This window comes from Gavialis gangeticus, unplaced genomic scaffold (assembly GCF_001723915.1).
Source record: "Gavialis gangeticus isolate Ggan-Ray unplaced genomic scaffold, GavGan_comp1, whole genome shotgun sequence".
In the NCBI taxonomy this organism is placed as follows: domain Eukaryota; kingdom Metazoa; phylum Chordata; order Crocodylia; family Gavialidae; genus Gavialis; species Gavialis gangeticus.
Window position 1 is genome coordinate 21,715,827 of NW_017729033.1, and position 12,184 is coordinate 21,728,010.

At 42.4% G+C, this 12,184-nt stretch overlaps 1 protein-coding gene across 1 annotated transcript in view; it reads left to right on the forward strand.

Annotated features, from left to right (window-relative positions):
• GRK4 (G protein-coupled receptor kinase 4) overlaps positions 1 to 7,710 on the forward strand; it is a 95,493-nt gene extending 87,783 nt beyond the window's left edge. Inside the window, exon 16 of the mRNA XM_019526516.1 lies at positions 1,940 to 7,710. Coding sequence (XP_019382061.1) covers positions 1,940 to 1,993 — 54 coding nt within the window. The 3' untranslated portion in view covers positions 1,994 to 7,710. The remainder of the gene's footprint in view (positions 1 to 1,939) is intronic.
• The last annotated feature ends 4,474 nt before the right edge of the window (positions 7,711 to 12,184 follow it).

The following is a 12,184-nucleotide window of genomic DNA, read 5'->3' on the forward strand; positions in this document are numbered from 1 at the left end:
TGTCAGACAAAAGGGGACCCAGCAGCAAGCACGCTTGCCACTTCCATGGCCCATACCATGGCTGCCCTGTAGCTCCTCCCTGCTGCCACTGCCCCACACCACCTTCAGGTCACCCTGGGCCTGCAGGGTGGCAGCAGCAGGGAGGAACTGCAGGGCAACCACAGCATGGGCTCCAGGCAGCCATAGCCAGAAGGATCCTGGAAGTGGTGAGCGCGCCCACTGCTGGGTCCTGCTTTTACCCAGTGCCCAGCACCAGCCACTGCTGCTCATCATGGGCAGTGCCACCTCTGTCTTCCCCTTCCTCCCTCTCCTGTCCCCCGCAACCATCCTGTACCTATAGCACAGCCCTGCAGCTTACACCAGCTCCCAGCCTGTGTGCTGGAAGTAGCGCTGGGTGGGTACCAGCGTCACCTGTGGATGCAGGCAGCAGCTTCTCCCTGGGGATTGGGGCATTTGCCTGAGCCCTTCCTAGGGGTAGAAGGATGGGCCTGAGGTTGAAGCTGGTGCCCACACCCATACCAGCTGCTCCTCTTCCCCCATCCACAACCCCATCCCACATAGGTTTGGTGAGCAGTTATGGGGGCAGTGGAGGAGGGGATGGACTGATATGGCCTGTGACAGCTCCCCAAAACTCCCTATGTGGCCTTCAGGCCCAAATAATTGCCCACTCCTGGATTAGAAGGAGATACCTGAAATGACTTAATGCATAGAGGCTTTTAAGAAATTTTTAAAGGTGTTTTATAGATGGAGCTGACAGGTTTTTTTTCCAGTCATTTTAGGATATGTACCGTGTTTCCTAAAGAAACGGATTGAGTTCATTTTCCAAATCTAGCATTCAATAAATATTTAATATATCTTAAAAACAATTGCTCTTTAAAAACCATAAGGAAGGCATATTTTTGGTTTAAATTCTGCTTTTTGTTGTTACTCAACTTGTATGAAAGATGTAAAAGAGGTAGTATTAATCATTCAAAAAATAATGCACTGTCAAAATATTTCAAACACAAAGCCAGAGTATATATATAGTAAGGCACCATCTTCAGGCATGTCCCTGAATACAAAACACACCTTGTTTTTGAAATGCAGAAAGATGAAAGAAAAAAGAAAGAAGAACAAAAAAAAAAGATGTTTTCAGTTATGGCTGCATAGAACAGAGACAGAGCTTCAACTCGCTCACCCTTCCCTTTCCTGCTTAACTAAAGCTGAAAACCTAGTTGTTGTTGAAGACTGCTTTCCATAGTTGGATCTATGATTTGAATCTCTCACCTGTGTGCTGTGGAGCAGGAATCAAAGCAGGGTGCTTCTGTCCTAATCAGAAAATCATCTTCCCCACTTAATATATGCACCCCAATTTTACATGGGCTGATTTTATGGGAAAAGGTACATGCTGTAGTTGAGGAACTATGGTGATATTTCTATTACTGAGTCAGCCCAGTATCTTGCTGATCCAACATGTACAGAACACATAACAAAATACCAAACATTTCAGCTTGCACTTCTGAATTCATTCAGTTGTTTCATTTGGTGAATGGATAATAATGAATTGCAAATACACCAATAGTTTGTATGGCTGAAATCAATATTTGAGTCTTTTGCCACAACTCTGCTTCACCCATTTGGATCATCATAATTTTGATTTTGTCCTAAGAACTGTTTTTTGCATTGATAAACAGTCTCTTCAAATATGACTGGAGGTCTTTCAATCATTATTTTTTATTAATATATTGTATATAATTTTCAAGTGAACTCAGAAATGGAAGTCAAGAACCTAAGATGAAGTTTTTAAAAAGTCTGAACTTTGATTTGTGGAAGACTTTTATTTTCCTTTTGATATTTCTAAATTAGTTTATGTAGTAGAAAAGCTATATTCTTAAACAAAAAAAAAATCACCAGCTATTGTTTAACTAAATGAAGTCATTTTGTCTGGTCTGTTCCTCAGGTCTGCTTTAAATCGAGTTACAGTGATAATGAAGAGGAGTCCTCTAGACTTTGAATTAACTTTACTGTCACCAAAAACAAAGGATGACTGAGCTTCAAATGTTTTATATCTCTGGAGCAGAGTATATTATAACTTTTATAAAAATTAGCTATGTTTTTGTACATTTGTATTTCAGTTAAGATGTATATTTTCCCGGTTTTTTTTTTTTTAATTGTACAGAAAGCCATGAGTACCACTTAAAAGTGTGTGTGCATGTGTAAAATAATTACATTTGTAATTCTAATGAGTCTAAAAATATTGAAAGGGTTTTTAGAGCACAGCTAATATCTGTGCCTAGAGATATTTGGTTTTCTTCCTAACAACTCAACTTGGAGGCTCTGTTTCTTATTCAGAGGAGCTGTGAGGGGTATTCTTAACAGTACAGTTTTGTATTGATTTAGCCAAATATTTCTGGTGTTAAAAGCACTTCAATACTATTGGATTTCAGGTTGCAATCTAATGTATTTCTTAAATAATTTAAAATGAAATCATTAGGAAAAGAAGAAATGAATTTAGTACACTGTGACCAGTTGATGTAAAGTTTTTTTTAATCTGTTTTTGTTTCTAGTGTGTTTCAAAATGTATGTTTTATATATTGTGCATTCTGAACATTGCCTTGATCTTGCAACAATCTTCATCTTGCTAAATATTGATTGAAGGGGATAACAGTGGCTTTCTCAGCAACTATTTATATACCCTGTCCCCCACATGCCTTATAAGAAAGATTAAGGTTATTAATCTTTCTGTAGTGTTGGGATCGTTTCCTTTCTGTTCATATATTTGGAGCAAGACCTGAGCATAAGAGAGGACTTCCAGGTTTGGGTTCTTTTTTTTTTTTTCTTTCTGAAGTGGTAATTTATGCTTCTGGTAACTCCTCCTTCCCTTTAGATAAAGCTTACAAATAAGGTTCTTGTCTACATTGCAAGTAGAGCCGTGCTCCTATACAACTCAACTGTGTTTCAAATACTTCATACTTTATTACTATAATTACTATAAAAGCAGCGTGCATAATGTTGTGTTTTTCCCTTCTCCCCCTTCTTAACTAAGACTATGCTATCATCCCCATGATGTAGTCTATAATGTGGTATACTGTGCATGAACTGTAAAAGGGATAGAATTTAACTTTACTACACAATACTTCACTACTTATTTCCATTGCAGTTTCTTCTATTTGATCACTGAGTTGATGATCACCTCTGAGGGAAATCAAAGTGTTTGTGTAATTAATTTTAATGCTGACAATCTTCATGAATTTTCAAACATATCAAGGATGAGTAATTCTCTGAGAATTGGGTACCCCGGTACTTTTTGTAGGTGGAGCCAGGTACTGTTACTTCTAGATAAGATTTCCTGAAACATCGTGTTAAAAGCCCCTTTTTCAGCTGCTTGTAGCTCATATCCTTTAACCTCTTGGTCCTAGAGCTTTGTGTATCAGATTTCTGTCTGTTTTTGAAAGTTTCAGATAAAACTCAATTGCTTCCTGAAATAGCTGTTTCATTGTGAAGCTCTCCTAGTCTATTCTTTGGGTCAGACACTTTAAATTTGATAAGGCCATCTCCCTGGAGTCGGATATGCCTCTTGCCATTTCCAGAAAAATGTGCTCAAGTTATTAGTTTTTGAAAAAACTGGTTTGCACATGCACAGTAGAAACTTACCTGCTTGGTAAATTCCCTGAAGTTTATGCCTCCAGTGAACATGCATCATACCATCACAGCTACAAACAAACTGGACCACATATGTTCTATGTGTACAGAGCAGCAGAGCTTGCTTCAACTCTTTTTCTTGAAATTTCTTCTCTTAGCTGGTAGAGGCTGCTTTGTCTGGAGCACAAGCTCTGAGAAAAGGGAGCTCTCTTGTGCTCTCAGTACTCCTTTTTGCTGCCTCCTGGGTAGTACAGAGAAGGGGGAAGAGTGCTCACTAATGCACAGGGAGTAGTTGAAAGATATCTAAAGGGACTGTATTGGATGGGACCAGAGAGAATGGGGTTAGGATGTGGAGCAGAATAAGACAGGGGCAAAGGCCTGGATATAACCTGGAGTTTATAGGGGGCTGGAGGAGGAACTGAAGTTTGTGAGATTTACTTTTTCTGTACTTGATAAATAGTAATTCTCAAATGTGATCACTTCAACTGTGGAAATCCTCAGGCTTATTGTAGTGATATCAAGGTGATATTAACCTTGGACATATGGAATGACAGCTTGGATTTAATGCTTGCTTAGAGCAATTTGCAATTTGGGCAGGAATACTATGGACACAAGCTGAGTGGTTTTGATGACAAAGCCACAAGAAGCAACTGTAACAAAGAAATGGAAACAATATTTATATTTACCGTGTACTGTAAGTTATCTATGCTTTAGATCAGTAGTGCTCTACCTTTTTCCTCAGTGGACCACATGGGCAGTGCCAGGTCTGTCTGAGACCCGGATCCAGGAAGTGGTCCTGATCTGGCACCCCTGGTGGACACAGTGTGTACCATCCAGCTGCATAGAGGGTTTGGGGCAGCCTGGCCCAGCAGGGGAGGGGAGCATAGCTTGGACCCAAGGGGGAATGGGGATGTGGCCTAGCCCCAATCTGGCCCCACAGGAGGGCAAGGGGGCATGACCTGGCCCCAACCCACTCTGATCCAGATGTGTAGGGAGGTGTGGTCCATGGGGGGAAGGGAGCACAGCCTGACTCCAACCAGTTGTGCAGAGCTTGAGGTTCAGGAATTTGGCTGTGGGGAGAGTGGCCATATTAATGGCCACTGCTCCCCCACCACCAAATTTCTTGATGGGGAGCCCCACAGGCAAGATTAAATGGTTCTGCTGGCCACATTTGGCCCATGGGCCAGAGGCTGAGCACCCCTGCTTTCAGTAGAAAAATATCCAAAACTGCAAAAGGTACTGAGACAACTTCCTGCCTAATAATGTACCACTTCATTGCAGTAGTTCTGGCAGTGGCTCATTGTGGTTAGGAGGTGGACGATAACTTTGCAGTTGAGTATTGTTTACCAAACTCCTTTTGAAAAGATACTGGGCCAAGATTTGTCCTATGAATGTGGAGGTGAATTCTCTACTGATTTTTCTGTGGGATCTGTGCGTATGGTTTTGAGCAAAACGTGACTTTGTATGTAACTAAGTATGACCTATATTGTTTGAAATTAGGATAAATGATACTAAACTACATTTCTGCTCCTTTACTTCTGCTATTCAAAAAAAGCTGCAGTTCCTATCAAATGTCTGGGACACGGATGCTCAACCCCTAGCCTGTGGGCTAGATCTGGCCCCCGGCACAATGTCGTATGGCCCACAAGGCCCAATCAATATGTATGGTGGGGGGGAAAGGGGGGAGGGTCAGCACAGGGCCCAATCCTGGCATGTGGAGGCAGTGCAGAGTCCCAGGGCCAGTTCCAGCAAGTGGGCCCAGGTGGTGCCCTGGAGCCTGATCCCAGGTGAGCAGCAGTGGTGAAGGCCCACATCCAACTCATGGACCAGCCCTGAACCATTTGGCCCATGGGGCCAAAACCTTGAGCATCACTGGTCTGTGAAGATCCCTGTTCAATCTTGTGTCAACTCTATAGAGCCTATATTTACAGGCAACCTTCCAAAGAAGAAAAGGGCAGTCCTGCCCTGTTTTGAGAAGAAAAGTAAGAGTTTTTTTAACTACCCAGTCAGATGCTTGCTGCTATTACTTCCCACCATACTCTTACCCAGTGATATAGGTGTTCTTAGTTCTCTGTGTAGATCAACACACTCTTACAGTAACTTTGTTCCCAAAGGGAAATGCTGTTCCTACATGAACAAACAAACAAAGAAAAAGTAGGAGTGGTTTGAATCATAACTGTTTCAGCCTTTGCCACCAACTGAATTTTTGATCATTGTTGTCATAAATAGGTGAGTTACATGAACCATGGAGTAAGGGACTCCCAGTCGAGATTTCTGGATTTTCTTCTTAACTTTGCCAGCATCTTACATTTTACAAATCATTGGTGCAAAATGTATGTGCCGTCTACCACAGGGGAGAGCTTAGGTTTATGTAATGATTTTGAGATTACTCTCTGAATGGAAGAAGCTAGATCAGATGTTCTTCCTCTCTCCCTTCTTTCCTCTTCTCTGCCCTCCACCCCAATGTGTTAGGGTTTTTTGGTCAAATTGTCCATTTTCATAACTTTCCAAATGAGCTCAAAACCAGTACTGTTCATGTAAACTTTTTGTCTCTACATATAATATTTTAATGACAAAAAAGGAGTTGGTGGACTGAAAAGTTCTGTTTGCAAGGATGTCCCTTCAGCTTTTTCTATGAAGCTGTAAAGCCAAAGTGATTTTTTTACAATTTTTTTTGCATAGCGTAGCTCAGAAATAACAGTTGATTTCACTGTAGCTACATCTGTGTAAAACGAGAGATGAGAGAGAGGATTACAGATTTGTGTGTTACTCATGTGGCTTTTAATAATAACAAAAAAGTGACAAAATTCTGGGCCTGATGGCTCTGTTAAATTCATTTGATATCAGTGGAGTTACAGAAGTGTGAAATCAGTCCCTCGTACCTTTAGTTCATGTACTCATATGTTGGTATCTGTAAGTTCTTCATTTCTTAAAGTCTGTTTGTTCAGACATCATGAATCTGCATATTTAGCTCAAATTGTCAAAGCTGTGAAATTGTCATGCCTCAGGGTGTCTTTTTTCTTTACAGAGTTTTTCTGCTTCCTCATTGTGTTTACTGTTAATTATTGAAATGGCATTATGCTTCTGTGGTCATCAGATCATAGAGGAGATGGAAGGGGCCTCAAAAGGTCTACTCTGTTTCCCAGCCCCAGAGATGTACATCACCCACACAGATGTCTCCATTTGAAAATGTCAGCACTTAAGAAGAATTCCTGCACCACGTTGTGTTGTCTCAGGGAACACCTGTGGTAGCCATTAGCAAATGGTGACTCTGAAGAATGCAGCATGTTTTTCTCAAATCAGTTTTTAAGCATAAGCTAGCCTGCCGTCTTCTTGAATATAAAAGAGAAATATTTTAGTTTCAAAAGGAAAGTTGTCTATTTCGAAAAAGCAATCAGAGAATACACAGGAAATTATACTGAAGGTTGACTCTAGCAAGGGGCTATTGTGCCTTCCCAACCCATGTTGTTTGTGGTGTTTTGTATTCATTACAAACTTTACATGGTGCAGATACCTTTCCTATTGTGTTACTAATACCATTTAGAAATACTGTTTACATGAGACTGGAAACAGGCCAACTAAAATATTAGATCTTTGTGCTATAGTTTGCACTTATTTTAGTGGTGTTACATGAACTTCAATATTAAGTGTGCAGCTATATTGAGATGTATGCTAGTTTTCAAAACTAGATTAACTTTCATTTATTAAATAGTTGACCAATAAGCACAATATCTACTTTTAATACAACAGTATAGAGCATTAAACTAAATTACAGTTTTCTGTGACTTGAATTATTCTGGATGCTATTAGTAATGTTATCCCCTCTGAATGTTTATACAAAAGTGTGGGGTTTTATATTCCATGTGGTGCCACTTATTTAAGTTTTGAGCATATGTAACTTTCCCATCTTCTCTGTATAATGGTGTCAATGCACCAGAATTCCTGTTCCAAGTATACTCATTTTCATTGTAAAATGCGATCGTGTCTTCTAACCACTGAAATGTTCTTAATTTAGCCCTTACTGGTTATTTTATTAAGCATGTTTTTTCCTGAAATAAAAACAACACGCTGCCATGTCCTTAGATTGCATGTGCTATAGTGGAAAGTTGTTTTATTTAACGTCCTCCATGGGAAGCAGGTTATGGTGAAAGTGTTTTGTTTGTTTTTTAATCAATATTTTTTTATGTCAACTCTTTTTAATTAAAAACAAATGTAATTGCATAACATAATTCTTTAGCAAGTTAAGCCTGTCAAATAGGGAACAAAGTATGGGAAATATATAATGTACTTGTTTAATTGGTTTCCAAGCTATAGTAGAATTTCAGATTGTTAGTAGGCTTCTTTTGACTAATGACCTTTTATTATATAATAATGTAGCAAAGCCCTGCAGTGTCGGGCACAATTGCCACAGCCAACGAGGAGTTTTCTCACTTTTATATAGAAAGTCGTAGGGATTAGGGGCATAAGACAACGGACCAAAAGGGAGGGACAAATACAAGTAACTAGATGTTCACTGTATAACAACATCACTTAAAGGGAAAGCAGTCAGTACCACATTCAGCACATGAAGTTCCTTTCCCCAACCTCTGAAGGTGTCTCCAATAACCAGCCTTTAGTCTAGAGTTGCTCTGTACAGGTTTCAGATGTCTCTGGGATTTGTAGTCCAAAATCACAGCCAGCAGGACTCCACAAGGTTGTTCTCCTTCTGTTACTAACACATATTTATGCGCATGTGTTATTTGCAATGCGCACAATGTATTACATTACACAACACATGCACTACATTACCCCCCCCACTTTTTAACTGGATGTGCCCCTGTATCCTACTCACGTTACATCATGTAGTCACTCAGCCGCTTGCATGGTCTTTGTGTGACTTACCTGTGAGTTCAGGGATGGGAGCCCCAGCTGCTTCTAGAACCCCCGACCTGGTTCTAGTGGGTGTTCGGTACTCTGTTGTACCCACTTCTCTTGGGTATCATCATTCCTGCCAGAGCCCAGGTCCCACCTGACACTTCCTGGCCTAGAAGCAGCCTCTGGCAGCACACCATTGGGCTTAATAATAGGGGCTGTATTGGTGGATGTTCAACTATGAAGCCCCTAGTAGCATGTTGGTTGTTGATGAAAAGGCCTCTTTACCTCCCTTGGGGGGCCAGGATCTCTGTTCCATGAGCACACACAGGGTTTTATCCGATTATTGTGTATTGTTAACATTTGACTGGGGCCTACTCACCAGCTCGTATAGCACCTCAGACAATTCCTTGATGACTGTATAGAGGCCACTGAACTTCTTGCAGAGCTTCTGGCACTGACCCCATCTCCTAGTTTGGTTCCACACTCACCCCAGCTCCCCTGGCTCATACACTGGTCCAGGGACCCTAAGGTCATAGTGCTCTTTCTGTCTATGTGTAGTTGAAGCCTGATGCGTCTTAGGTAACCTGTCACTTTTGTAACATATTCAGACAGATTGTTAAATTCTTCCAGTACATTTATTCCAGAGACGGTATTGACAGGTAGACAAATCTGCCTAAACAACACTACGTATGGTGTAAACCCCATAAATGACTGCATGCTGCTCTGGTAAGCTATCATGACATATGGCAGTACCCACATCCCACGTCTGGCTGCCTTGAATCAGGGACGATATTAGGCCAGCTAGAGCATGGTTGATCCACTCCACTAGTCCATCGGATTGGGGGGTGATAGGGTGTGGTGCAGATTTTATTAATTTCCAAAAGCTCATGTGCAATGGAATAGTTGTGATTCAAAATTTCTCCTTTAGTGTGAAGCGATCAAAGTGTACCATGGTACCACACACCTCTCTCACAGAAAGCGTCGCCACTGTCTGTGCTTCCTGATTAGGGAGAGGATAGGCTTCCACTCAATTTGAGAAATAGGCACTACTAAGACACTTAGGGTAGTGGGTAGGGAGCTCAGGTTATCCATGGCTATTCTCTCCAGTGGTTGTAGAGACTGCATGGAGACCATGAGGGGCCTGGGATTGCTTCTCATCCCTTTTCATGCACCGCACACCTTACATGATCTGCACTGGTCCACAACAGATTGGCTCCAGGCTAACCAGAAATACCGTTTTTGGAACTTACGAGAGACCTTCTCCATGCTCAAATGTCCCCTTGTATTGGAATCATGCAAGGCTTGCAGAATTTTTGGTATTTTCTTCTCTGGCACCACTGTTTGAAGCTTTCACACTAGAACTCCTTGCCTAATGCTTAGTTTGGTCCACACTACCTGGTATCACTTTAAGCAAGGATGACGTTGCCCTTCAGGAAACTTTGCTATCAAGCTCCTTTCACTTGTCAGTTTTTCAATGCCAGTATCTTCCCACTGTTTTACCCATCCATCTGTCAGCTTTCTGGCTTCCCCTGCATCTAGGGTGCTTCACCCCTGGCTCTCCCGGTGGCTGGTAGTAGTTGTATCCTCACTGTTGCAGCTTCAGGTTCGCCTTCCACTGACAGGTCCACTGAACAAGACATCGGTATTCTGTGGCTGCCCCTTGAGGTGATGTACCCTACCGCCTGGTGGTCAAACTCTTCTGGCTGCTTCTGTGGTTTGCTTCTGGCTGCCTCTGCTATTGATAGTGGCCATACCTCCCCTGCCTCGCCCTTCGGTTGACCCCTCCACCATGTGAGGCCTACAAAACAAGGCATCAGCATTCTGGTGCTGCCTTCTAGGGCAATGCACTATTTGGTTTAACTCAGCCAGCTGTTCCAACCACCTGGCCAGTTGTCTTTCGGGTTGTTGAAAATTGTGCAGCCACTGGAGAGAGCTAAAATTTGTTCTCAGCATGAAGCATCTTCCCATAAGGAAGTGCCAAAAGTGCTTCATAAAGGCCACCACAGCAACCAATTACTTTCTGGTAGCTGCATATTGGCACTCAGCTTTGTTTAAGGTTCAGCTACCATAAGCTATTACCCTTCCTGGGCCTTCTTTATTTGTAACAAAATAGCCCTGATGTCACTTGCATCAGTATCTAACAAGAAAGGTAACCGAGAGTTAGGGTATGATAAAATAGAGGACAACATCAACCACTGTTTTAGCTTCCGGAAGGTGTCTTGACATTTTTTTGTCCAAATAAACTTTGCCTTGTTAGGGAGTTTTTGCAAGGGGCTTCCAATGGTAGCAAAACCTGCCACAAATCTCCTGTATTAGGAGTCTAGAGCCCAAAAGCTGTGCAATTTTTTCACATTTCAGGGTACTGGCCAGGTCTTAATGGTCTCCATTTTCCCTGGGTCTGGGCCTATCCCTTTGTAGAGATCACATATCCCAAAAAGTTCACTTTCCTGCAGAACAGCTGACATTGCTAACCTAGTGAGGAGGGCTTTAAACTAGGTTTGCCGGGGGATGGAGAATAAAGCCCTGAGGTAAGTGGGGAAGTGGAGCATCTGGAGGAAGCAGAAGCAGGAGTGGGCAACAGGGGAGGCCTCATTCTTCCTGAGAAAATAGGGCAATTGGCTATTCACCTCAGGTGTCTGTACATAAATGCACAGAGCCCGGGAAACAAGCAGGAAGAATTGGACATCCTCGCACAGTTATGACACTATGACATGATTGGAATAACAGAGACATGGTGGGAGCTTGTATGACTGGAGCACTGACATGGATTGGTACAAACTTTTCAGGAAGGACAGGCAGGGGAGAAGAGGAGGAGGAATTGCATTGTATGTAAAAGAGCCATAGGATTGCTCAGAGCTCCAGTATGAAACTGGAGATAGGCCTTTTGAAAGTCTCTGGGTTAAGGTCAGAGGGAAGAGCAACAAGCGTGATGTTGTGGTGGGTATCTGCTATAGACCACTAGACCAGGAGGATGAGGTAGATGAGGCTTTCTTCAGACAACTTGCAGAAGTTTCCAGATCACAGGCCCTGGTTCTCATGGAAGACCTCAGTCACTTTGATGTCTTCTCAGAGGGCAAAACAGCACCGTGCAGGCAATCCAGGAAGTTTTTGGAGAGTATTAGAGACAACTTCCCGGTGCAAGTGTTGGAGAGACCAACTAGTAGATACACAGGAGGGTAGGGTTAGGATTCAGAGTGACCTAGATAAATTAGAGGATTGGGCCAATCGAAATCTTATGAGGTTCAGCAAGGATAAGTATAAAGTCCTGCACTTAGGACAGAAGAATCTCATGCACCACTACAGCTTAGGGACTGACTGGCTAAACAGCAGTTCTGCAAAAAAGGACCTGGGGGCTACAGTGGACAATAAGCTGGATGAGTCAGCAGTGTGTCCTTGTTGCCAAGAAGGCTAACCACTTGCTGGGCTACAGTAGTAGGAGTGTTGCCAGCAGATTGACGGAAGTAATTATTCTGCTCTATTCTGCACCGGTGAGGCCACATCTTAGTTTCATAGTTTCATAGCTGGTAGGGTTGGAAGGGACCTGAGCAGATCATCAGGTCTGACCCCCTGCCATGGGCAGGAAAGAGTACTGGGGTCAAATGACCCCGGCTAGGTGATTATCTAGCCTCCTTTTGAATACCCTCAGGGTAAGAGTGAGCACCACTTCCTTCGGAAGTTGGTTCCAGATCCTAGCCACCCTGACTGTGAA